Here is a 27310-nt window from a genome sequence, read left to right on the forward strand (position 1 = left end):
TCACATTTTAGCAGACGTGATGTTGTTGAGCCTTCCTGTTTGCCAACATCCTGTGGTTCTCCATCTTAGATTATTTTATTGTCCCATACTGTGTACAAGTTGTAGGAGTCAATGCTTCTTTCTCTTAACAATTGCTGGCTTTCCAAATGCCAATTGTCCTTTGACATGCTCTGTTTCAAATAAGGGCTGAAGAGCAGTAATGAACCTAAAAGGGCACTAAAAAAATACTGCAGTGGCACTGACAGCACACTCATAGTCACGCATTTAGCTCTCCTGTTGTGGACTATTGCTTCAACATGCTGCAGGTGTGAGGGACCGAAATCTAAGGAAAGGGAACTCCAGGGATTTCAGATCTGGAAGTCCTCTAATTGAAGACAAGTGTCTTTATGCAAGACAGGCTAAGGAAAACTTGTGTTACCCAACCCATTTCTCCTTTGTTCCCAGCAACAGTAAAAGCAGACACAATATATAAGGCTGCCTTACAAAAGGCAAATATTTAATAGTATATTTACAAATTAATGTTCGATAATGCTATACAAGGCAGGAATGTCTTTAAAGAAACCCTGAGCAAAATGGAAGATGTAATTTTTATTTTACACTTATTGCAACATTATTTTTGGTATTTGTTTGCTATGATGACTAATAAAAGAGTATGTTAAAAACAGATGTTAAAATAAAACTGGGCATTCTTTCCATTTGCAGCTTACTTAAAAATCTAGAGAAAAGAGTTCTGCCCCATCAGCTTTGGAAATAGTTGTTTAACATGGTAAAGAACAAGCTGAGCCTGAGTAACCCAAGACAACCAATTCCTTTAGCAGAGTGAGTGTCTTCTGTCATCAAAAAGCGCCATCTGGAAGAGTGTTGGCTCCCTGCCAGGAACAGCCCTTCAGCAACTGCTCCTCATGCACTTGAAGTCATAATGTTCATAACGGCACAACCTGGAGTGTTGGTAAAGGGCCTATTGGAGGGGCAACATATTCCTCCTCCCTCAGTAACCGCAGAAGGATGTTCTTCTTATTCTTTGGCCAGTTATAAATGTGGGTGTTCTGCAGCCAGGTAGGCACGTGTTCCTGAAAAAACAAGGAAAATAAATGCTAAATCCTGTAAATCCTCCTGAATCCGTACCAGAACCTTGCAGATTCTGTCAGACCCTGCCAAGCAAGATTTCATTTTGTCTGTTCTAGGCACTTTCCATAACAGCAAGAAATTTTAATTTGGCTTCAGAATTGTATTTGGGTTCCTAAATAAATGAACTTTGTGTGATCTCACAGCTTCCCTGTCTCTCTTTCTCTTCTGCCATCATGTTGGCTAATTTCACCACATTTCAAAGAAGTCTGATGTCAGCGACAGGCATCGAAAGGCTCATGAAAATAAACACTGAGAAGAGAAGGGAGACATTTCAGTGTCCTGAGCAGAGAAAGGCTGCCACCTTAGTAGCTGCAGAAGGATCCACACAACGTATTCAACCTTGGGATGAGAATTAATAGAGAAACAGGGGGACCCCATGGGAGTATTTCACATCCTGGCAGTCCTCTCCCCCTCCCTTTACACCTTCCTTCACCAAGCATGGTGTCCTCTGACCGTCACCACCTCTTGAGTTAAGGTCAGACCACCTCCTGAGTTAACCTCCTGGTTGAGGCCGATGCTGAGCTTGAGGACAGACTAATGCATCTCCAGACTAGCAGGATCAAACCTCCACCACTCCTTGCATCCTGGGAAAGGTGCAGACTTTCATAGGGCTTGGCTAATGCCCATCAACATAAGGAAGCTTGGGACCACCATGGTCCTGGAGAGTAACAGCAGGCTGATAGAGAGAAGCCCGCTCAGACTTCATGCTTGCATATTTCCACAGCCTTGCGAGGTTTCCAGATGGACACCCTGGATGTTTAGGGGTAAAGGGCTAGTATCATACCACTAATTAACAAAGGGACTGGTCCTTGACCAAAACCAGCTCATGGGTACCATGAGATGGAGATTTCTTTTGGAGGCCTGAAGTTGGAGACACCAGAACACAGCCAAAGTGAGAGAGCAGGTAAGGAAAATGAGCAGTCATGACATCCAGCCCTTGGCCCCCGGACTTCTTATTTAGCAGGGGAGTGTTTTCCCAAGGTGGTTCCTGTTAGGAGCAGCACAGTTCCTGTAAAGGTAGTGGAGCTAGCTCCAGGGGGACAGAGCAAAAAGCTGATGGCATGAACCACATCTCTGGCACCTCGCCAGGGGATGCCCTGGCACAGGCAGCACATGTCCTGCCTGCCAGCAAACAGTGTAGCTGCAGTCCAAATCCTTCATTCCCAAGCATCGTGTTTCTCAAATTGGCTATCTTTTCCTTGGCCTGTACAGCTGTAGCAACAAAGCTGCATTGTTTCCTCTGCTCAGGGAATTGTTTGAGATAATTGATGCAACCACTTTGTTAGAGCTACAGAATTCATGTATAGGAAGAAGGAGCTAAGTCATAAAGGCACCTACAGACCTATTACTCTGAGCTCACCTAGGCCTCTGAACAAGCAGCTTAGTGAGTGGTAGAGGTATCTATCAAGCCTGACCTTCCTCCCATTTTCAAGAAAATACAGGCTTTGGTCAGTGGTCTCCCCAGAGTGGAGGTTTTAAACTAGGTAGACACCTCAGTGTAAGGCAAGATCCCACAGCATTCCCTTTGTTAGGACAACAAGTAAGATTTCTCACCTCCACTTGCTCGATTTTTTTTAGCATAGGAATGGATTTTAATCTTTATGAACTGTACTCCTTTGACAAAGACACTTGGAATTGGCCGAGAGATTAGAATGTTACTGGGAGAAAGAAAGATGACTATGTATGCATGCATGTGCATACCATTGTGACATGAAATTTGTTTCTGTACTAAATCATGTTAAGAGCTATAGGAGGAAATGCAATGAAATACAGAAAGCATTTACCAAATGAGCCCTCTCTCTGTCTTTGATAAGAAACTACATTTTTTGGAGGAAGGAAATGCATTAGTCAGTCTGGACATCAGAAAAGCATTTTATATAGGTCCACATGGAAAATCATTTGTTAAGATGGAAATTAGTGTGGGAAATGTGTAATCAGTAAGAAACCAGCAAGTGGGGATATAATGAGAGGGGCATTATACATCCAGAGACAGGCTCTGCACCTTTCTTGCAGAACTGCTTGTGCAGTTTTGTTTAATATCCTCCATAATGAAGTCAGTGCAAAAAGTACCTGCACATTAATTGGCTCTGGCAATGATTTTAACTTGAGGGAGGTGTGTAGGGGTAAATGGGTAACTGTAGCTGGTATTTTTATGTAGGAGAGCAGGGAGCCTGAGAAAGGGGCTTTTCCTTGCCATGTGACACCTGTCATTACAGGTGGGAGCAATGGGAAAATGGTTTACTGTCCTTTAAATTTTTTTAATTCTGCTGTTTTTCTGTAAGCTTAGAGGAAATTCTCTCTATGCCATAGAGAGAGTATTTGTAACTCTGAAGATCAAACTGGCAGGAAGAGGGCAGAGTATATTAGTGCAGAGGGCAGGACTGTTTGGGGCTATGACAGCAGAACATGGTTTGGGATTTCCTGGCTTCTCTGACACCAGCTTCTCTGACACCTTACCCCTCTGGCTGCTTCTGCTCTGCCAGAGGGAGCCTCCAGCATGGGGCAATCATGGCTTAATGCTCTGGTCCTTGGGTGTCCAGATAAAGCCATATTTCTGTGGGTTGTTGCAATGCAAACCTTGAACAAGCAAGACCCATGTTTCCTTTAGCAGTGTAAAATTGAAAGCTGGAAATGCCAGTTCCACTTTAATTGTGTGTTGTGCTTTCCCTCCCTCATTATCCAGTTTCCTAATGAACACTCCTTGGATCTTCCTGTTGGAGGTTGACTAATTTTCACATACCGGCAGTGCTTTATGATGTGCTTTGTACGAGATTAACTCGTCTAATAGCCACATCCCCAGATGAAACCTTCAAACCTCAATTTTCTGCTCTTTTCCACTGCCACTTGAATATATAAAAACAGTATAAAAGACAAAATTGAAGCAATTTGCCCACCAACACCATCCAACTGTACATATACTTGGCATTTATTCAGGTACTTCACTTCCTCTGACTGCCTACAGATTTCATTACTCCAACTTGTTCAGGCTCTGGTGCTCTCCTTCCACCCATGATGTCCTTAGTTACTTTATCATTAACTAGCTGGATGAAGGTAGTTGATGTAGCAAAGAAATACGTGGAAAAAGAGAGCAAAGCTTAACAGCAGTAGAAAATGCTGATCTGCATAACTTAATGAGAAAGGCACCTCTTGAAAAACTGAAGGGTGATGTGGATGACAGGATAGGCAGGAAGGGTGCCCAGAGCCTGTTGCTTTGATAAGAGGCAGTTGGATAAACCAACCCTGGAAATTCCTTATTGATCACTGTCTGAAAGAATCACTGCTATATGCTAAATAGTCTTCTGATAAATAAAGTTCAGGAAAAATTAACATAACTTACTGTTCTGTCTCAAAGCCCAAAGGCAGCTACAGTGCCTCCTGGGACACTTCTCTCTGCAACCAGGGTGTAGGATCTGTTCATGTGGTGGACGCTCAGTAGCCCCAAGGTTAGGAGCCATCCTGCCCATTCCCCACAATCAAGCTGCAAAGACTGACTAAAAATGCTGATTGCTTCCCTGCCCTTCGTCTGCACAATTCCCACCAGTGCTGTCTCCCAGCTTTTCACACTTAAGTACCAGACTGAGACCATTCAGGAAGCGATTGGAATGACATGTAATACCAGAAGTACCATTCATTACAAAGAACCTCACATATTTTACAAACCCAGGGGCATATTTTCAAATTTCTGAGCTTAAATTGGGGCCTAAATAATTTCATTACTCTAAAATACAGAAGTGCAGTGGGACCCCACAGACCTATAATCACTGATAACATTGTTTAAATTCTGGCTCATGTTCCAAAATCTGGGCACACAAAGAAATATAAAGAATTTTTCCACACTTTTCCAAAATGCAGCTGTACCCAGGGGTAACATGACAGTTACCCAACAGTGCACACAGCATTTAGTTATGAAAAGTGAACATGAATACAGTGCATGAGATTGGGGAAGGCTATTTCTCAACTACAGAGGAAGGGGTTTAAGTTTTCTGGCCATGTAAAAATTCAAGAGATTCTCTCAGAGTGAGGTAGAAGAGATGGGAATCTGTTACATAACTTATTCTGAAATGGATCTTCAAAACAAGTAAGGAGAGCAGATGAAATTTCAAGTCCTAAAAAACCTTATTGTTTGCCTTTGATGGGCCCATCCAAGTTCAAGAACAGCCTAGTACCTTAATATTTATTACACTCTTTATATTCTCAACACACTCTCTTCCAGATCCTCACTTCACATCAGTCATAAATCTTGCCCATCTCACTCATCAGCATTACATCTGGACAAAATTATAAAAGGGTTAATATAAAAAGCATGCTTCCTGGATAGATTGTCTCTCTCCATTTAAATTCTTTCAATGCCGAAGGCAATTTGAGTTTTAGTTGTACATTCATCATCAGAAATACATTTATGTGCTGATTTATATTGTGGATGAAATGGTTTTCATTTGTAGGTACATAAAACTATAAACTTTTAATGTAAAATGGAGCTCTGGAATATTACTAGTAGGATATAAAGAACCAAGAAACTGAGTTTTAGGATTTCTCCTGGTGCATTGTGATTGAAATAATATGTACTTTATCATGCAAGTATATAAGCGTGCATGTATGTTACCTTTTTGGCATTTGGAAAAAGCACAGGGATGAATCTGAAGTTCATACTTCCTTGTTGTATAAACTCAATCTGCATCTAGAATAAAACAAAATGCCAGTCTTATTGTAACACAACCATGATTTTTCTTTGCATGCATCTGAACCCTATGTGTAAAAACATTTCTTGCTTACTTAAACTGCTCTTCCATTAAGTGATTTGATCTATTGCTGGTAGACTTAGTGTTGTTTGGTTTGGCCACTTAATCTGATTCTTCATTACTACAGAAATGATACAGGAAAGACCTGTCAACACTTCTTAAGCATATAGTTCTGTGGTGTGAAGTAATTTAGGTTTAGCTGGGTTTAGCTGCAGTTGCAAACTCATGAAATCCATGTCTAACTGATGAAACTTGACTAAGGCCCCTTCAGTCTCCAATATGGTGAAAGATTTCAGACAGAGGCCAGGTCTGTGTTCAAGCTAAGACCCAGCCTGTTCCCCTTGGCCCTGGACACAGGCATTCCAGGGTTGGTAAAGACAGCAAAATACTGCTGAGAGCTCATCTGTAGGGGACAGCTTCTGAGACGTCTGACTGCAGGATCAAACTGAGGAATCAGATGGGTTATAGAGTGAGAAAGGCAGCAAACTGCAAACTGAGAGAGAAAGGATCAGTTTCACAACTCTGTGGAAGCTTCTGGGCTAAATGTCCATCCCGCGACAGGCTGTGGAGATTGGTGTTTGGTCCTCTGACACTGTGTATCCCCCAAGAGCCCCACCCTTGCACTTCTGGCCTTTGCTTTGCAATTTCAGTCAGCCTTACTGCTGCCTTGAAAAAGAGCTCAGTTCTGGGATAGCTGAAGAACAGGGGCTGGTTTACAGGGAGGAAAGTCAGGCACTGTTAGGTAAGATTGTGCATAGGCCTATACAAGGGCTCAAGAAGGTGAAGGAGGGAAAAAACATTGAACAATAAAGAATATGGAGAAATAAGATGAGCATGTTTAATAGGATTTTTATTCCTTGAACCTCTTAGCAGATGTTAATGAGCATACGGAGCTGATGAGAGGAAGGATTAATGAATTCCAAAGAGGGGTGTTTAACTATGGGGATTAGGGAAAACAAAGCAAAAAACCTGCCATTCGGAGTCAGATTTGTCTTTTGAGAAAGAGACAGTCTTTGTAAAACAGCAAATGCATGTCCTTGCTTACCATCCTGTGAATGTATTTAGTATGTAAGCCATGTTCATCCCTGTCCAGCTGGGATTCAGCCCCTTCCACATCCTGTTTGTATTTTGGACTGATTGCTATGATTATCATCACCGTCTTCTGTTAGGGAGAAAAGCACTTTTATGAAATTGGGAAACGCAGCATGTTTGGTAGAAGCAGATCGGAAATCTGCCAGTTTGTGTTTTAAGTGATCTTTGTGTTCTTGGCAAACACGAGAGGATCTCATTCATTCTGGCAGGAAATACAGGAGAATTCATACACTCATTATTTCTCGAGATCTCGTAATATAGAAAATCTAAATGTCAAGAGATACATTAACAGCTACCAGTTTACACTTGGAATGCCTGTAATAAGAAGCTACTTTCTATCAGTATAGAGTGTCTATGTGCATACACAGAGAAGTTTTATCTTAACATTCAGAACTAAATGTTTTCTAACAGCTTATGTAAAAGTGCATCTATTGAGCAGTGATCTGTGGGCACTACCTCTAGGGCTCTCAGCAGCAGAAATAACATCCTTTCTTGCTGATCTTAGTGCAGAGTGCAGAGGTGGCCGTGCAGAGGTGGGCTGTTGCAGATGGCATGTGTGCGTTTAGGGGTATGGAGCAGCTCTGTCCCACCTCACCATGATGGGCTGAAGGCAATGCTGCTGCACCTTGCTAGGACAGCCCAGATCCTGCCTGTGACCTGTTTAATCCCAGCCCCCACTGGAGCTCAGGTTTCCACAGAGGGGCCATCCTTCATATCTGGGAAACATCTCTCCTCCTTAATGGCAGGCCAGTGAAGAGGCTCAGCAGATGAAAGCTTCCTACTTGTGTTTACCTAGGGCCTGTCTTTCATCCCTGCCACATCAGGCCATGTAAAGCTTCCAAGTCTGTGGCTCATAGTCAACCTGGCACCTAATTAACTCTTTCCTTCTGTGCTATATCAAGAGAATTTGCCCCACCACAGGGTCAAATACGGTAAGGAGCCATTATCCCTTACACTGACTTAACATACTCCAGAATTACTTTAGCTTGTGCCTGACATGCATGTAAGCATTTACAGATGTTGAGGGCTTGCAAGAGACATGCCCAGTTGCACACATCCCCCTGCTTGTGTCCAAGCAGTCCCTTCCTCCTCACACGGGTAAGGGTTTTGAAGTTAGAAAGTGCCTCTACAGTCAATGGAAGAAAACAAACATTTCTGGGGTAGCCAGTCAGAGAAAGATCCTCATGTGGAGGCAGGGAATTGTTTTCTTCACATACTTGTCTCTTCTATTGACTATGCAGGAGTCCTAAAGGAAATCTGCCAGATTGTATTTTAAGTGATAACAATGTTTTTGGCAAAAGCAAATTCATGCTGTCCTCTAGTTTTAGTACCACCATGCGCCCAAGCCTAATTTGTCCTGATGAAAGCTCCAAAAGGCATGACTGCACTTCCATGGCAGAGGCCCCAGGCTGGCTCTGCATGCAGTTATATGATGTCCGCATGGTACTGCACTTGAGCTAAGGTGTCCCGATGGGACATCTTCAGGAAACCTGTGTAGTCCTGTCTCAGATGGCTGAGCTTCCCCGCTCAGGCTGGAGAGAGCCCACCACTTTGTCATCCTGTTCCCAAACCACAGAGATCTGCCCAGAGTGAGTCAGAGGCTTGGTGGCTACTCAGCAAGGTGTGAATCCAAGGAAGCCACTCCATGATGACGTGTCAAGCAACAGCATCACCAGTTTGCGTCCACCTGTGCTGGTATAATGTAGCCACTTGGCTTAATCCTAAAGCAGATGTGCACTTGCTGCTCAGGTGAACTTCACAGGAAGTTGTTGCTGCTGGCGACTGCACTGGCAGCAGTATAAATCTCTGGTTTACTGCTTAAATAGATACAACATGATGAGAGCAAATGTATCAACCAACAGAATACCAATTTCTAGTTTACATATAGGATGGTTTATTCAGAAGAACCCTTCAGTGTTTTAGATAGCAGTATAAAAGCTACAGGTAAGAAGGATGAACATTAGCCACAACTGTGCAGCCTCGGATGAAATGCAGATAAAATTTTAACCAAGCATAGCTAAATCACACTATTTAGAAAGGAGGTGGAGAAACAACTTGTCCAATGGCAGCTTCAGGCTGAATGTAACAGCCAGCATTGGAATTTGGCAAGAATACCAGGATTAGCCCTTCATTTCTTAAAGAAAGAGCTTTGGGACCATAAGACACAGAAGTGAGTGAGATTTGCCTACACTCTCTCTGCAAGGCCTCTGCCATTTTTGCAGGGGCAGGGAAGATTATAGTAAGGTCTTGCATTTTGATTCTGTCCCTGTTGCTATTAGAATAATTCAACCATTTTCCTCAGGTCACCTCTGATATAAACAAGGTTAAATTGCCCTTACATACATCACCTAGGTAGCGCTCCATCCACTTAATGATGTCAATACCTCGTACTGTGTCCTCAAAGATATCAATCTGCAAGAAAATGAAAGTCCATTATGATCATCCTCTCACCTTTCATTCCCATTTGATGGCACTGATATGGCACCTACTCTCTTCCCTAGTTTCTAACACAAGTACCCAATTTTCTTAGGAAACAAATGTGTCCATGCACAACTTCTCCCCTTTCCCTGCAGTCCAGAGTTGAGCTGGACAGGCACCAGGCAGGCAGAGAGAGGCTGCTGCAGGCACACTGCTGGGCTGCTGCTCAGTCGGCCCTTTTGCTGCCCTGCCCTGCCAGCTCCCAACTCCCAGGCAGTTTTTCACTCAATGGAACAAGAAAAAATCGCTGCTGGTGAACATTAGATATGTGATGTTTGCAAAATGGCTCTCTTACCACTCTAAACATCTTGTGAGAATGGATGGCTGCCCACTTTCTCTATCTGTACAGCTGCAATTACCCACTATTTTCTGGCTGCAAGGGCATACCAAGTGTGAAGTTTTAGCTTCATATTGAACTAAATATTCAGGGTGTGTGGTGGGAAGTCAGCCAGGTCACTGATACTGGATGAAGTAACCTCAACTTCAGCGACAGCAGCGCAGTAGAGGACTTCATAGAATTGAATATACCAACACTGCTCGCTTCTCTGCATGCCCAGTAAACCCTGAAACCAGAAATCAGTGACTGTGACCAATGGAGGAAGTATTAACTTCTCCAAGGTTTTGATAGATGAGTCACATTCTGCCCTCAAGTCCTTCTTTTTCATTTTTGATACATAGAAAGCATATTTGTTTCTTTGCTTGGGGGCCATTTTGTTATATTTATTATTGTGCAGCAGGCTCCATGAGTTGCCCATCCAGCAAAGGTGCTATTAATGAGCCTTCTACTCTGTAACTCTGTGGTGCCCAAAACTTTCTTATGAATTGGTCATAGTACAGAACTGCTAGAGAGAAGTACAGTTGCAGTCTCTGGAAAAAAAACCTTTGATTCACGAAAATAAATAAGCCTGTGCAAAGCTCCCCACTGAGTCTCATTCAGTTTAATGACAGCCACTTGCTTAAATGCCTTCCTGAATTGGAGCCAAAGAGTGAAGGTTGAGGGGTCAGATAGCATATGCTCCTGAAATAAGAAAATATGAATCAAGATTTTGATGAACAATGAATCCTAGAGCCTCTGTGGATGGACCCCTTAGAGAGGGCTGCTATGATGAAGCAAACTCATGAGAAGTTCAGTAAAAATCTGAATGGTTTATGGGATTAGACAGTAGGACACAGGCCTTTTCAGGCCAGTGATTTTTAGAATCCCTTTTAAAAGTATAACAAAGCAAATGAAACCATGAGATGGGCTGCTTCATTATGCTATGTGAAATACACTGCTTTTAGATAATTTTTTAGCAGAAAGGTATTCACAGCTGAAGAACTAATGATGTAATAGCATCGCATAAAAAGAATCTTGGATGGGAGAAACATGAAAATTGACCTTTTTTAATATTGATGTTACAGATCAAACATGAGACAATGTGAATGGAACAGCTCACAAAACCTCATACTACTCCCCATCTGGTATCTGGTGGCACTAAATTAAATTTTCCAGAGTCATTTTTAAAGCACATTTCAAAGCATAAAATTCAGTTAAAATACGAATAAGCAAAAAGCAAATAATTCATGTTACAACTTGCAAAGCTGAGGCTAGTTCATTCTATTTGTATCTTCTTTAACCTACATGATGTGATGATAAACAGAAGAACAATTAAATGGACAGCCTCTGCTTTTTAAAAAAATGTCTCTTTTCTTCCCTGGTTGAAATTAATCTTCTCTGGAATACTTACAGCAGTTTGAAATCCATTTACAGACAGGAAGTTCACAAATTTCATAACCTCCACTGCCGTGTCCACTGAATAGGTTATAAAGACCTTGCCTGGGAGAGAGAGTCCACATGAATATTAAACATTTAAATGCACCATCCAGAGGGTGAGACTGTCACAGCCCTCCTTTCCACCATGCTGTGGGTTTGGCCCACTCAGGTTTCTTTGGATTATTTATGGAATGGATGTGGGATAGTGCAGTGGCTTGGTGTTGAAATCAGCTCCCTGTACAGAACCTTGCTCTAGATTTGAGATCCCACTGCCTTGCCACTGGCAAGCTGCTGAGGGTAACATCACTCTACTGCTCACCCTACCCCGTGGCCAGAGCTGCTTTTTCACAGCCCTCTGGTGTACCTGAGGCTGGGCTGTCACCCAGAGCTCCTGCTGCCTGCACTGGCTGCAACCAGCACAGCTTTCCCCCAGACCCCACTGACCTGACATGGAGCTGGAGGGAACCTTATGCCATATGGCCTCACCTTGGAGCAGCATTAACCCTGTGCAGGCAGGATGCATGGCTGGGGACAACAATGCCTTCAGCTGTCCTTGCCCTTGTGGAAGGGGATTCCGTACTGACTAAAGAATCATGGATTCCCATCAGGGTAAACCAGCTGCTTAATCTAACCCAGCTGAGCACGTGCCACAAATGACACTATTTTATCCAGAATTCCTCCATGTAACTAATTAACAAGGGTCTATCCAAGAGTGGCACCTGGTATCATAACTCAGTCCTACAGGCCAGAGAGATGTAACTCTCTGGATTAGAAGGGCAATGTGCAAAAGGGAAGAATAAAGGAAAAATCAAAACCTCAGGAGAAATGTGGATGGTTCTTAGCAATGATACATCTCACCAACTTGGCATTAAGAAGGAAGCCATTTTTGAAACCTGACTTTCCCATAAGAGTTGGAAGGTGAATGTGTTTGTGGGGCTGGTGGCAATAGAAGCAGCTCAGCCAAAGCCTGTGCTGCCCTCAGCACAGGTTCCTGGCCAAAAGTCCTCTCCACTCACCAGGTCAGGAAGAAACTGAGGTCAAGGCTCAACATATTTGTCTGGTTTGGGACAGGCAGAAATGCTTCATCCCTAGGGCTTTGTTTGGTATTAGTCTTTTACTGTAAGCTTCAGACTCTCCTGCCTCAGAGGCACATCCAGTTTAGCAAGGAGTCATGAAAATAAATAGTATTTACTTTTGTAAACAAAATAATTGAGGGAATAATTCCATCCCACAGAACACAGACACTCGCATGCTACAGATGTGATGACACTCAATATTTTGTTTTCTTGTTGTTTCTGTGTCTTAATGTCATTCTCCCTGCCTTCTCCTCCCCTCTTCCCTCCTCTGGAACTTTCCCACCTAAAAACTGCTAGTCTGTACTGTGAAATTTTGCATGGAACAAATTTGCTAACCACTTACGCAACTCCTCCGGCAAATTGCTGGTTCTCAGAGTTCCCCTGGCCACAGGGTTACTGAGAGGTCTCGGGACAGCAGCTGGAGATGGAAAATTGTCAGAGGGGCAACCACATGCTTCATCCGGGCCACATGCCTTGGGGGGCATCTGACCATTAGGTAGCTGGTTGTATGGCTGGTTTCTACAAAGAAAAGCAAGTGAGGGTTTAAAAAATACTTTTTTTCAGGCAAAATTCAGATTTTTTTTCTTTTAATAACACTCTTAAGAACTTGATCTGCATATTAGCTAGGTAAAGTTCTAGAGGTGCTTGGCTCAGCATAGGTACTTAGTTATTACAGAGTCTTTTGAACGGATACTTCGGTGACAGTCTACCACAAGAAGCAGTTTATTGCAGAAGCAACATCAACCACAGGAAGTAAGTCACATCATAGCCGAAAGCTGTTCAGCTTGCAATCAGAAGAAGTGAGGAATAATATTGTGTTGTGAATGTTGTTACGCATGTAGGGGAGCAGGGTGGCCCTTGGGTACACTCTTCCCTTTATCTAAAGGGTGCTTCATGGCACCTCAGATGCTCTCACAACATCCTGTGCAGCACAGGAGGCACAGAGCATGGTGGGAATTGGGAAAACTGGGTCTACAAGGGCACTCCACCTCCAGCTCTCGACAGCCCAAAGTTTTGCTAAAGGGTACAAAGTTAATTTCTTGACCAGCGATTACAGACCCAAACGAGGATTTCTCATGCCAGGGATCGGTGTTCCAGACCTTCAATAACCTTGCCCAACATCTTCTCCATGGTAGCAAACAGACAGAAAAGTATGGTTTTAGGAAGCTTAGCAGTTCTTGTCCTATGACACTTTGGCTTCACAGTTTAGGTCAATGAGAAGGGGAATCTATAGAGATTTTTATGTGAGGTGTGCTGGGAACCTGCTGGGCTGAATCTGTTCACTGAGTGTTAGGTTTCTCTGAGAGCTCTTCTCCACAGAACCGTGATGTTTAGTCAATCAAGACCACTCTTTTTTTTTAGCTTTCCTTAAATGAATGATGACAGGCTGGTCACAGCATGTTTTCTGTTGTCACATTAAGATTTGGTTTATTCATTTCAGTGCAGATGTTTTCTGTTACAAAATACTCTATAGGCAAATATTACCAACATATCACTGCTGTTCTGGGAATCAGCATGCAAACACCAGTTACGCAGCCGCAGGACAGACCCCGCATCTTCTGGATCTCTTTTAGCAGATGAAAGTACTAATAAAAGCAACACACACCTCAAAAATGGCCACAAACCCCCCTACCCTGTGGCTAATGTACAAATCTTCTTCCTCACCTTACCTAAAAAATATGCCAAAAATCAGGAGTCTGATTCAAATTTTATTACTGTAAAGAATATCCACTATTCTCCTATATTTTTACATTTTCATACAAACTCTTCAGTGCAATTCTCTCTGCTACAGGTACTGCCTTATTTTGCTGTCACTTTTGTGTCACAGCCCCTAACTTTTCACAGGCCAGAGCAGAGCAGTATTTCAGTTGTCTGCCCTCTTTCGTCCTGCCTATTCTCCCAGTTTCCAGTGCCAGACGTGTGGTGTTTTACTACCACATGAAAAAGCATAGAAAAGGCTGCAAACTGCAATGTAAAGAGATATACCAGCAACTGAGGTTTTCTCCCTTTTTCTCTGCACCACAAAAGAGATTAAAAGGAAATCACTGGAAGCCAATGATTGAGTCATCCCAGGCTGGTACAGTGTAAAGCTGAAGACCACAGTGAACCACCAAATTGACCTCTGCCCCTGAGCAGGAGAGCTCTAAGGTTTCAACTGAGGTATTTTTCAACCCTTCATCCCTTTAACCTTAAAGCATTTGTCTTCCTTAATGTGCGCATTTCAGGGTGTGCTGTAACAACATATCAGGTATCCAGCTTTGAAGTTCTCTAGGGTAAGGTCAGGCCCCCACTGAGTGTAAAATAGCAAATAAAGAACATGACCCAGCATCTCACATGCACCCCTGCAGCCCAGGCACACTTATAGTACAAGGATTCAGAATTATTGGTTGGAATCCCACAAAATCAGATCAAAGAAGCTTCCAGCTCCCACAGCTCTCCACCCCACCCAGGCACACTTACAGGAATCGAGGAGGACCAGGGGAGGAGCACGTCCTCTGGGGAGGTGGTCGGTCTCCAGTGCCCTTGGGAGCACGAAGGTTTGAGTAATTTGGGATAACTTGCTGGGCCGGGCGGATAATTCTCATGCAAGGTCCAGGAACAGGAGGAAGTGGCTGCGATGTGTGTGCAAAATGTTGGTAAGGAGCTCTGCCATCTGGGAGGGTGAGAAAATAAAGGCAGCAACTATCATTTCAGCCAACACATTTTTGCCTCAGTTTGTGGTTATTCCTTTCCAGGCATGTCCTCCTTCATGTCTTAAGGAAACTGAGCAGTTTAGAGGCATTTGCAGGTATCTCACTGAAAGAAGACAGATGAAGGAACCTTTTATAGTCTGAAATTTCCTATTTCCCATTCACATATGACATGGTTCAGATCTCTGCTCTGGGTTGGGCTGTTGGGACAACTGACAGCAAAACATTCAGGGCTGCTTTGCCCCTGCATTTACTATGCCTCAGTGTTTTTAGTAGGGGTTTGGTTTATTTTTTAATTTATTTTTGGCAATAACTTGTAAAAATGAATTATCCCAAAGTTCTCATGAAAGCAGATGCAAAATCCTGGAACAAATCAGTTTACAACACTAAGGCTAAACAGACTGTGATTATTGTAAATGAAAAGAGAAAAAATTAATCTCTTAGTTTGCTACTTCACCCTGTGTGAATTTTCTGTCAAAGTGACCTTTTAAGGCCTTGCTGTTGTTCCCGTTGCCATCCAGGAGGCCGCAGGGGGAAGGCCAGAGTGAATTTTTTTCAAGCAATTCTGCAATTTCCCTTACTGTTATTTGCCATACACACATAATGCTTTTCAATAACTAACATACAGTGCAACTGTTGGCATGAACAGAAAGAGAAGGCAATGTACGCTGTTTGCTTCCCAAATGGGGAAAAGTAATGTTTTCCCCCCCCCAGTCTTTCGGCTTGCATTTTTCATTAGGCAACAGCTCTGCGCACTTTCAAGCTGCTATGTGCAGATCAAAGTCCAGCCTGGCAGGGCTTATTAGCACTGCATGATTATGGTGTTATGAGCTGGCTCTGAAAGCTGCAGTACTCAAATGCTCTTTCCCCATAAACTGGTTTTTTTAATCCTTTTAGCTATTTTGGGGTCATGCTTTCCTTCCCTTAGCAGCCGGGAAGACTATCTTTTCCTTTTTTTTCTTAAGGGGAGGAAAAAGAAAACAAAGCTTTCACTAAATAGTCCAATTCCAGAGGCCAATACTTAAAAAACCCCCAACCAACCAACCTACAATTACAAAGAATTTTCTGATGAAATTGTGAGTCAGCAACATTGCATTTGTTGAGATTCTTTTAGCAGATTTTCCCACTCCCCCCTCTTAACTAGTTGCAACAGGACAGGGTGAAAGGGGCTGGGAGAACAATATTGTAAGTCAATATGATTTTCTCATGGATTCCTCATGAGCAGCTTTACGTAAGGGGGCAGGGATCTGACAGACTCAGTTTGGTTTAGAGGTTTTCAAGCCACTGTTTCACCGGCTTCCCTTGGATCTGTCTGATGTTACAGTATTTTAATGGTGCAGCCACTGCCATTCAAAACACAGTGTGGCCAGGGGCGGGGGTGTGCCCACACACACCGACACCTCTCACATACAGATACCTGAAATAATGGTCCCCGAGCACTCAGCTTTGTTGAGAGGATTTCTTTTGACTTCAGAAGCAGTTTTGCTTTTGTATCTCAAATAGCAGGTGTCTGGAGTCAGCTCAGAGCCTCTGGGCACAACTGCTATTCCCCAGGGGAGGCGTGTTACAACACACAAAGTGCAGAGCTTTGTTGTGGGTTGCCTTTGCCCAACAACGAACCGAAGCGTAAGGAACTGTCAGGAGGTGATTTACTCTGTACCGGGCATGTGAGAAACAGGAGGACAGTTGCCAGCTTCTTGGTCCTGACCAAATCTGCTCCAGCCATCTGAGTTTATTTTATTCTTTTTGCCCTCTGGATATGATAGAAATGGTAGTGATTTTTCTAAAGAAAGCCTTTCAGAGTTTCTGCTTTCAAACAAAATGCCCTCATTTAGTTAAATGTCCTACTTCTCACGATGCCCGCTTGTGGAGGAGGTAAATAGAGGTAAATAGTGAGTGCTGTTGTGCAACCAGCTCTTTGTCTGCTGAAAGCTGAATTGAAAGGAGAAGGTATGAAAAAAAAAACCAGAGGACATTTTCCAAAGGTTAAGCAGTAGGCGTTGTTCAAAGCCCATCTGTAGCCCCCTCCCCTTTACGAAGTTCCAAAATCAGAGCTGAAAACTGATTTTCTGAAACGCTCTCTCTTTCATATACCTAATTATAGCACATTGCTGGAATGACAAAACTCCTTAAACAGCTGTGAAGTCACAGAAGGTTAAAAAAAATAATAAAGGGTTATCAGAACAAGCCTACAGCTTTCTATTACAAAGCCAGCCCAAACCAGGTCGGGATCTCATGAGTCTAATGTAATATAAATTGTATTAAAACAATGATATTGCTGTTGAATGTTCAAAGCTCACTTCATAACAGATAAAAATCTCAGAGACTGAAAAGGAATACTAATTAATAGCAGGCTGTAAACTGCATCATAGTCTCCAAGAGCCAAAACACCCATATTGATGGAGTCACAGCTATACAATCACCAGCAGCTGAGAGGGCTCCATTTTAAGTAATGAGCTTTCATTTCAGCTGACAACAGAAAAAAAATGAGGATGATGGATGTCATGCTCTTTTCACATAGAAATAAAACACATGGGTGAGTTTGGTCATAGTGCTGGGGGATACTATTTACAGAGATCAAGGGTAACCTCCCATCCTGATCCTGGCAGGAAATTCTCAACTTTGGGGATCCAAGTGGGAGCAAGCAAATCTATGAAAACAGGAATTGAGTCGGTATAGGAGGCTGCAGAATGACTGATGAAAGGAGGAAGGAAATGACTAGAATATGAAATAACAGCAGGGAGAGGCTTTGTATGCTCAGCGTGACCAACAAAGGCTAGTTTCTAGGCAAAATCATTAGGCTGCATTTATGAGCAACCATGACCTCTTTAACTTTTTATCTGGCTCAGAGGTTTTGCATCAGAGAGTCCAGCTGCATAACCCAAAAACCTGAAATTATAAAATGGACTGCAAATAGATGTTTAAGGAGGTTAATAATTGCATGCTGCGCTGGAAAACACCACCTTGCTGAGCAATGGCTGTGATACACCCAGAGAATCTCCTGTGGGGTGAGCGGTGCTACTCACATGGGCCTTGGGGATGCTGCTCTTCCAGGCAGCGGTGTCCAAAGCAGCCGGGGACTTGGGATGGGGCATTGGGAAGGGGCAAGTGCTGGCACATAGGACACTGCTGATGCTCAGGTCCAAAAAACTCTCTGGAGATGAGTGGTCCTGGGAGGTCCTGGGAGTTCAGTACAGACACCAGCGGTAAGGGGGGCTCCAGGTGCCTGATGCCCATGACATCTCGTGACTGGGAGCTGTACCCTGTGTCCACAGTCCCCTGCTCTGCTGGGTGTCTGTTTCCTGAGGGCTGCTGTGACTGTGAACTCCCTTGGCTGCTCTCCTCCAGCGAGTCCTCAGGAACATCAGACAAGGTCTGCTCTGATTTACTAGATTTGTGTCTGGTGTCAGCTGAAAGCTGTGATTCTGGCTGCATGCCTGGTTTGTCCATAGCTGTAAGATGCCTCTGGAAGGGAAATACTTCTGCTATTGATTCAGTGGAGGAACAGAAGTGTCCATCTCCATCAGGATCAGTATACTTTGACCACAAGCTGCTGTGCGGTTCAACAGACGGTGTGGACTGATGATGTGCTGGTGCTCTGCAAAGGCATGATGGATCAGCCACAGACTGAGGTGTTTGAGAAACACATGGTCTCTGGGCCTCTTCATGCTCAGTATCCTCTCCAGAAGGGTGCAAAGCCTTTTCCAAGACATGTTCAGGTAACTGGGACCATGGCACAGATTCGTCCACTTCGACTGGTATGCTTCGACCCACAAAAGTCCCTGAAAATTGAGAGAAAAAACACTATAGATGGACAGCCATACAGTCAAATGCCTATTGTGAGTCATCATTCAATGACTGTGAGCTGGAATACTGAAGAGCAATATGTATTCTTTATATTCTTTATATTTTAATGTTTCTTAAAGAGACAGCAGAAAACACCAAGAAAGCTCTGGCTGACTATTGGCAAAACAAGAAAGTAGAGGGTTAGCTGGAGCATGGCTAGTGCAGAGTTACAACGTGGACTAACCTGACACAGAGGCCATTTCCAAATTCTGTAATTGAACCAGAAGTGAGTCAGCTGCCTTACTGTAAGGCCAGGATTCTTCAGCAAGCTGGAAAACAAGAGAAAGGACTCTTGTGAACATGGTACAGCTTCACATGGGCAATCATCCTAAAATAACTCTATCTGAAAAAGAAATACCAGTTAAAGTTTTGGAAATCGTGTTGCGCAAATCAGATGTTTTTATGGGATTTCTGAAACTTACTGTTCTTGCTGAGACTGGAAGAGAGCAAAAAGATGAACTGTCTCTCAGAGGTAATTTCTGCACCTGACAACAGATCAGATTACTCAGGTCTGGAGGTTTGGTTTAGGCATAATCCGGGGAATTCAATCACTTGCAATTATTTTACTCGTGACCTTTTAATAATTGCTTTATGCTGATGCCTCAGATCTAAACTTCACCACACACCTAGCTGAGTAATTTCAACTCCAAAGCTTGTTTACAAATGTGGCTGCTTATTTTATCATACCACTTCATCCTGCCAATTACGACATAACTCTTGTTATTTTAAATTATTGTAAATTAAATGACAATTTAGAGAGATTAGTTACTGTTTGGAATTTTCCCTCCCTTTCCTTCAGGATTGACTGGGACCCAAATATGGGCCAAAGTCAAAATTATCACTTCCTTTTGGGAGGGCTATCAGTAAATTTGGTCCAGACCAGCAATCCCTGATGATGGACACTGCTGCTTCACCTTCACTCAGAATGACAGAAGAAGCAGTGATGGGTAAATGCTGAGTGGGCTTCAGGAAGTGCAGCCATCTTCATCCTCTTAGAGAGCATAGATTACTTCCTGCCAGCAAATTTTATCTCTTTTATAGAGAAACAAGCCCGGTGCTCATCATTTCTCCAACTGTTTACCTTCTATCACATTGAAGAAGCTAAAATCCCAAGTAGGAGAGTTATCAGAAGAGAGCAGACTAAGCACTCAAGCAATGGGAATGACAATGTTTGGCAACAGAATCTGACCCAAAAGCCTGGTAAAGAAAATAACAATCTCAACATGTTTGAGGAGCTTTTAGTGATCCAAGGAATTTTCACAACTTCAGTCACAGTATCTTGAATAGAAAGGTTAAATGAAGAACACACTGAAATGACTACAATATAAAAAACAGAATCACAGAGAGGTACAAGGCAGTGTCACAGCCTTTGTCCCAGCTCTCACAGTGATTCTGAAAAACATGTTGTGCCCCATGTTACAGGGCAACAGTGAGGCTTTACATTCATGCTGATCAGATCAAATGGCATATACTTCCCCCCAAAAGTACCTCTGGTATAGAAAATTCTTCGTGTAACATTTTCTGGGAAGTAGGAGAAAATGTGCTTTGCTGCTGGGCTGCAATGTAAATATTCCTCCTCTATGTAACTTAAAACCCATCTGTGCAGAAGATTTACCATATATTCATACATACCCTATGTTATATTAAGCAAGTCCACAGGGAGAGTTATCCTGGGATAATTACAGTGGGATAATTATGCTGGTAAATTTTCCCATGTAGGCAAGTCCTCAGAGCTGCTATTAGTTGCACCAGCACAGCACACACGTTGCTGCTCCCACAGCTGCAGCCCCGGCGTGAGAGCGCTGGGTCTGGTGCCAAACCAGCTCCTTCCCACACCAGTGGCCAGGCTTGAGACCCCGATGGTCAGCTCACCATCATCACATCTCTCTTCCTGTGGTTTGCAACCCCTTCCCTCTACACCATGTCACAAACACTGGCCAAGCCTGCTGAGTCACAGTTCTCTTACAGTCATAACCCATGGGATTGGAAAGCGAAAAGTTGGAACTCTCAGAAATCAGCACAGGACTGTGACAGGGACTTGTGCTGTACTGTGCAGGGGTGGCAAAATGTCCTTTGCCTGGGACCTTTGGTCAGATGGCAGTTTAAATAATGACTGTCCTTGTGGTGGTGACTCACCAGGTCAGTACAGCACCAAGTCAGATTTACAGGAATCAAGCTGTAAAGCTGCTGAGTGGTCCCCTGACAGGCTTAGAGAAGAGCCTGTGAAGGTTAGGTGTCAAACACCCTGCAAAGCATCTGTCTTCTGCTCATCTCAACAGCTTTGTAAACCTGACCCTTGGATTATCTGGCCCTGCTCAGGTGCTTCAACTTGTGGGTCTCTCTGTCTGTTTGGTTGTAAAATGAATGACGTGCACTCCAGCAGCACAAATCACAATGCAGGCTCTTATTTCCCCTCGGAGCACCTCCAGTAAACCGGTTCCTTGTGCAAAATTCGCCCTGGTGCTCACAAAGCACAAGCTCAGCTGGGGACTGGAGAGTGGAGCGTAGGTCTACCTCTCTAGCCACAACATGGCCTGAGCATCCCTCTCATTAGGTTTAATCCTTAGCAAACACCTAAACGAGGATTTTCAGAAACAAATTTGCAATACCTCGTACACTAAGATGCTTCTTTGATGGTCTCTGAAGTAGCTGGATGAAAATGCTAGAAAATACTTTGAATTCAGATCGTGTATATTCAATAGCCTTTGGTTTAGCACCATGAAAGGAAGAACAGATTTCTGTGAAGAACCAAGAAGTCAATCCAGAGCTCAGTGAAGTAAATGGGGTTTGGATTGGGTGTCAGATGGAATTTAAAAGTTACTAAATTCCTTTGTAGGCTACAACCTCCAAAGTTTTTGGTCTTTTTTTTCAGTTCCATTGTTAACATCTGGGTATCTGTGAAACAGATCATGCACAGCCTGCGTGATTCTAATGAATGGCACAACATAGGCAGGAAAAAGTCAGACTTTTTTCTTCAAGTTTGCTATTTAATGTATTTACTCTGCCTTTTGGAGAAGGGATATTAAGACTTTAATAAAGTGTATTGCAAATTATCAGCTACCAAACTCTTTAAATGTCTTTCTTCAAAACAGTTTAAAAATGACTTTCCTATTAGTTTAACCTCTGAAAAGATAAACACCCTTTTATCTCCCAAATCAACTTAATATTTAAATGAGTCTTATTTCCTTCCTGTTTAATACAAGCTAAAAAAATTACTCCAAATATCTGAGTAGAATAAGTTATTCAGACAGAAGAGACATTCCCTCACTTGTGCTTTTACCTGCAAAAACTTCTAGGTTTATTTGATAGGTTTTTACTTAGATCCTGATGCAGAACAGCTGAGCAGCAAAAGCTGAGATTTGACACTCACACACAGCCCCTGCTCCCACAGGACCAAGGTAGGAGGCACCAAGGGGGCGAGGGCTTTGGCATTAAAAAAGGAGGAAATCTGACTTCATCCTCCTCCTCCCTTAGTAGCTCTGGTCGGAGAGAGAAGCTGTTACAACAGCAGAGCTCTGTCTGGAGAGATGGTCTCGAGGATAAATTAACCCCAGGACATGCTGAACACTTTTTGAGCAATGCTGGCAATGGTCTGTGGATGGGAATTCCCAAGAGAAATCCCCAACTGAGCCCATTATCCCTGCACTTTATGTTGCTGTCTGTTGCTGGGTTTCGTTTCCTTTGACTTTTCTAGTTAGCTTACTTATCCTGTAAATATAGTTATGCATAGGACAGAAAAACTACTTGCTTAGGTCTCCCGTGTTGAAGAACTAGAGTAGAGGAATGCTTCAGCATATTGAAATACCCTTAGAAACCTGTAGCCTGATCTCTTTTCTGGCACAGAGACTGCTGGAGAGTGTACACTGTGCCCAATCTCATGCTGCAGCTTCAAGTCAGATCATAATATTTCCAGAAAGCCTTAAGAATTTAATATCCCCCCTGCCCCTATGACTATTCAGGAAATTACTGATAACCAGTTGGAGCCCTTGCATGTATTTCTGCTTGTAATGCAGTGAAGAGGCCCTTCCTAAAGGGTTAGTATCCACCTTAAACCTCCTTAAATCACACTTTTTCCTTCTTTTCTTTCCTGTTCATACACCCATTTCTGCAATGTGCATTAATTCAGCAAATAACCTTTGTGGGTGGGTGTTCACTGACTCAGGCTCTTGGGAAGAAGCCCATCCCAGCTCTCTTGTGAGGCTTCCCACACCTAGAGTGGTTCTCTAGTGCTGGGGAGCCAGGAGAGCCTGGCCAGACCTCCTGTTCACAGCCAGCTGCTGCTGGCCATGGCTGCTCCTGAGAAGCTGCAGGGAAAGCACAAATGAAGGGGAGTAAATTCTGCTGCAAGTCAGTAGAGATGGCCCTGAGTCCCCAGGTTCGAGGCAATGGCCAAACTCCCCTAAAAACTCTCTGATGGAGGCAAGGGCCTGGTCAGAGGCCAGGAAGGGTGTTGGGCTCAGGCTCATCTGTGCTGTTTTCTTGCAGCTGATTACAAAATCCATCAGGTATTTCATCTGTTTTTCAGCACAAAGACTTGTCAGGATGTGCTGTCCCAAAACACACACTAACCATCTATCTGCTTTTGATTAGAAATCTTCTGTCATGAAAAACAGAAGAGAGACTCTGCAACACAAGCATGGCAGTGCTCCCTGTTGCTTCTGGAGAGGGGGAAAATACCTTTGCTCTTTTGATCAAAGTTATATTTGTCTATCTTGTTAAAACAGAAGAACTCCGGATGAGAAAGAAACTTCACCTTCCTTGATGCACAACACACAAGGACAGGGTCTTTTTATTCACCAGTCACAGCATTTCTGAAATGGCACTGGTAGAGATTAAGGGAAAGCTGAGATCACAAGGGGTGGGGATAGACAGGAATTTCTTGATTTCCAAATAATTCTTGCATACTTTGGCTGAATCCCTTAAGCTCCCTGGTGCTGCTGATATCCATCTGCAGGATCGGAGTAAGCACATGCAGAATTTGCAAGCTGCTGTAAAGATGCACACACTGAGACTGCAACAAATGCTGTTGCTGTGGGGTCAGAGTAACCTAAGTGTGTAAGTACACTTGCTCTAAGTGCAGCTTTCTCTACAGAAGCATTAGATACATCTTTCCTCAAAAAATCGCAGAGAGAAATCCTTTTAGGGAGAGCAAGTGCAAATGTGGGAACTGTCTTGGGTCTATAACCTAAATAAACACTGCCAAAGAAATACAAGCTCCAGAGTTTCACACTTCACCATGAAAAATTTTGGCTGCTATCACCACGGACACTTCCCCTTTCCCATGGTGAAGACTAAGGCAATGTGTCACACTCCTAGCCCACATTTTGGGGCATCTAGGGAATGTTTATTTTTATGACTTCTGGAAAAAGTAGACAAAGAATATGAAAACAATGTTCCTCTTCAACTGACTGTATGGTTACTCTCATGTATTTTCTGCAGCCATGGCATGAAAAGTCTACATGTGCTAGAAGAACATACTTCAAATCCTCCTTGCATAGCAAACATCCCTTTTGCAGCACTAATGTTGTTTCACTGGGTAATCCATGGTGCAAAAGACCTGATATTTTTTGCCTCTTGAGTGTAGACATCGATATACATACAACAGGAATGCTGGGCAACAAATAGTAAGAAACTAGAACGGTGACACCCTCAAGCAGGATCCAAACAGGCACCTCAGATACTACAGGCAGCATTTCCTGTCAGTTTTCTAAACTTCATGAAATATTAAAATGTCTGTAGTAATCTTAGGCATCCTTAAAAATGTGCTTGTTTTCCAGAGGTAACTTCCCACCCATTTCTGCTGCTGATAAAACTCCCATAGGCACTGAATAACCCCCAGCCTGGGATATCTCATGGCCCTGGGACATCTAAAAAACCTATCATAAAATTTGGGGCTGGCTGAGTGGGGTGGGATGGTAAGACCACCCTGAGAGGCATAAATGTCCTCAGCCTGCTTTCCTATTGCTTCCTTCCTCACACTGAGGACTCTGGTTCCTAATAAGGAAGAACCTCCTGTATTTCATGGGGCTGATGTGTCTCTCATCCCTAACCACTCTCCCTGTTCTGCAGCTCGAGGGCTGAGGGGTGTGTGGGCGGTGGGAGGCCACAGGAAAGCCTGGAGGACCTGACGTGCCTCCCTCAGCTGGCGTGAGAACAGCCTCGCTCACTTGTCATGAAACGTTCAGAATGTACATCTCTTTCAGACTAGTATCCTCTGACAAACTTCAAAAGCCACTGCTGGGGGTGGGGGGCACTGACAGACACGAACACCATAATTGCACATGCCTTGTTTCCTTCCTTAGAAGGACAGAAAGAAAATCCAGCACCTTAAGAAAAAAAACCAAAAACCCAGCACGCTTCAAGACATTGCCAGCACTCAGCAAGGGCAAGCCCAGCCCCAGAGGCATTAGAGGGATTGCAGGCAGCAGCTCCATGGGAGGATGCTCCCCAGCCCCACTGCTGCTTGCACCCCTACCCCTGCCTTTGGCATCACTGCCTGTGGGGCTCACAGCCCCTCTGGTCATGGTGGGGCATCGATGTGACCAGTCCACGCCTTGAATCCACACAGGGCTTGCAGGAAATGGGAATTTCTGGTCTTCTGAGTGCTGGTGGTGATCAAGGGCCAGTAAGCCCAAACATAATGTTCTTGTTGCCCGTCAGTGGTAACCCTGAAACAACCAGTTACTGGTGAAATGGAAGTGGGTTTTATGTGGCTGATTTTATCCTAACTCAAAAGAAATACTACCACACCTTGGTCCCACTGTTTCCATACCAGTGCTACGGAGGACGGTGCAAAAGCGGTCTATAATCCTGTTTTCTCCATGTGTTCCAGTCAGCTCTCCCTCACTGGGTCCATGGACCTATCCTGTGTAGCCTCGGAGCAGTGGGAGTGAGAGAGGGAGAGGGAAGAGGAGGGAGAGGAAAGAGGAGGGAGAGGGAAGAGGAGGGAGGAGGAGAGGAAAAAAAGGAGAGGGAGAGGACGAGGGAGAGGAAAAAATAAGGAGAGGGAGAGGACGAGGGAGAGAGAAAGGAGAGGGAGAGGAAGAGGGAGAGGAAGAGGGAGAGGAAGAGGGAGAGGAAGAGGGAGAGGAAGAGGGAGAGGAAGAGGGAGAGGAAGAGGGAGAGGAAGAGGGAGAGGAAGAGGGAACGGAGAGGGAACGCAGAGGGAAAGGAGAGGGAAAGGAGAGGGAAAAGAGAGGGAAAGGAGAGGGAAAGGAGAGGGAAAGGAGAGGGAAAGGAGAGGGAAAGGAGAGAGGAAAAGGAGAGGCAGGGAGAGAGAGAGGCAGGGAGAGAGAGAGGCAGGGAGAGAGAGAGGCAGGGAGAGGGAGTGGAGGGAGGACCCTCGGCCAAGAAACCACCTTGAGCTTGCAGGGCCGCGCCGGGGGGGGAGCGGGAGCGGGAGCGGGAGCGGGAGCGGGAGCGGGACCAGGCCTGGCTGCCAGGCATTGCCAGGCAACTACGTAAACAGGCAGGACAACATTTCGACACCAGGCGTGTCCCTTCCCAGTGTTTACCCCAAACCCCTCCTGATTAAAAAAAAGAAAAAGAAAAAAGGCAGAAAACCAAACAAACTGCAGCGAAATGGCTGAAACATGTTTTAACCATCTGCGAAGCTCAGGCTATCGTTACACGAGGCAGGGGGAGAGGGTTAGCGAGGCAGCAATTTGAGGGGGAAGAAGCCCCGAGAGAGCCAGAAGTGGGTCAGCAGCTGACGCCGAGCAGGGGCCGAGCACGGCGGCACCTCCGACACCTCTTACCTTGCGGGCCACGGAGGGTCGCGCCGGGCTGACCGCGGGACCCGGGGGTCTGGCGGTGCCTCCTGCGCTCCCGCCGAGCCCGGGTCTCCTCCTCACCCTGCCGGGCTTCCCTCCTCCTTTTACGACAGCCTGCCTCCCTGCCTCTCCCAGGTAAGCGGCAGAACTGGCTCTGCAGCAGGAAGTGGAAGAGGCGAGCGGGGCACGGCGTGGCGGCGGCGCCGGGAGAGCCTCTCCGGGGAGTGACACCTCGAGGCTCTGGAAGTGCTCGCTCCCTGCCTCGGGAGAAGGCGGGATGCCGCTGCGGGAGATGAGGGGAGACCCGGGGGGATTCCTATACGATGTGCCTCGCCAGGAAAACCATGCCTTGCTTTCACCCCTCGGTCGCCTACTGTCAGTGCCGAATGTTAAAGCAACCGTGATTCAGACTGCCAGAGACAATCACATGATGGGGGCAAGAACTATATAAAGAACAAAAAAAGAAGGGATTTCCCTTCTGGTTCTTTCTTTTAGGGTAGACTTTCAGGCACTTCCATTTTTCTCTCTCCACCCTCAAAGAGCAGAAACTCGCTTTTCCCAAGAGCTGAAGCTCTTCCTGCCAGGCTGGGCAGCGGCAGTCCCGGGGTCCCAGCCCACACCCCTCTCCTGACCCCCCGCTCGGCCCATCTCCCTGCCGAGAAGCTCTTCCTCATCTCCAGCCTCATTTTCTTAGTTTAACTTAGCTGCAACTTGTGCATGGCTCTTCATCCTCCAA

The 27310-nt window shown here is 44.5% G+C and overlaps 1 protein-coding gene and 1 long non-coding RNA gene across 5 annotated transcripts in view; one reads left to right on the forward strand and one right to left on the reverse strand.

Moving 5' to 3' along the window:
* The window catches only part of LOC139668854 (uncharacterized), a 33833-nt gene extending 32565 nt beyond the window's left edge, over nt 1–1268 (forward strand). Inside the window, exon 3 of the long non-coding RNA XR_011697130.1 lies at nt 703–1268. This is a non-coding gene — a long non-coding RNA (uncharacterized lncRNA). The remainder of the gene's footprint in view (nt 1–702) is intronic.
* Nucleotides 576–26971, reverse strand: TRAF3IP2 (TRAF3 interacting protein 2). 4 transcript variants are annotated; one of them, XM_071548925.1, is made up of 10 exons: nt 26560–26971; nt 18987–19071; nt 17983–18738; nt 14727–14919; nt 12610–12785; nt 11165–11253; nt 9303–9371; nt 6913–7029; nt 5732–5806; nt 576–1070 (listed from the first exon to the last, which is right to left on the reverse strand). In XM_071548925.1, the coding sequence occupies exons 2-10, from the start codon at nt 19000–19002 to the stop codon at nt 924–926; spliced, it is 1638 nt and encodes a 545-aa protein (XP_071405026.1). In that variant the 5' UTR covers nt 19003–19071; nt 26560–26971; the 3' UTR covers nt 576–923. The 4 variants fall into 4 exon arrangements, with proteins under 4 accessions (XP_071405026.1, XP_071405025.1, XP_071405024.1 ...); XM_071548924.1 differs by lacking the exon at nt 26560–26971 and adding an exon at nt 25575–26538; XM_071548923.1 differs by lacking the exon at nt 26560–26971 and having other exon boundaries at nt 18987–19518.
* Between the last annotated feature and the right edge of the window lie 339 nt (nt 26972–27310).

The sequence above is a fragment of the Pithys albifrons genome, chromosome 2, assembly GCF_047495875.1.
Source record: "Pithys albifrons albifrons isolate INPA30051 chromosome 2, PitAlb_v1, whole genome shotgun sequence".
In the NCBI taxonomy this organism is placed as follows: domain Eukaryota; kingdom Metazoa; phylum Chordata; class Aves; order Passeriformes; family Thamnophilidae; genus Pithys; species Pithys albifrons.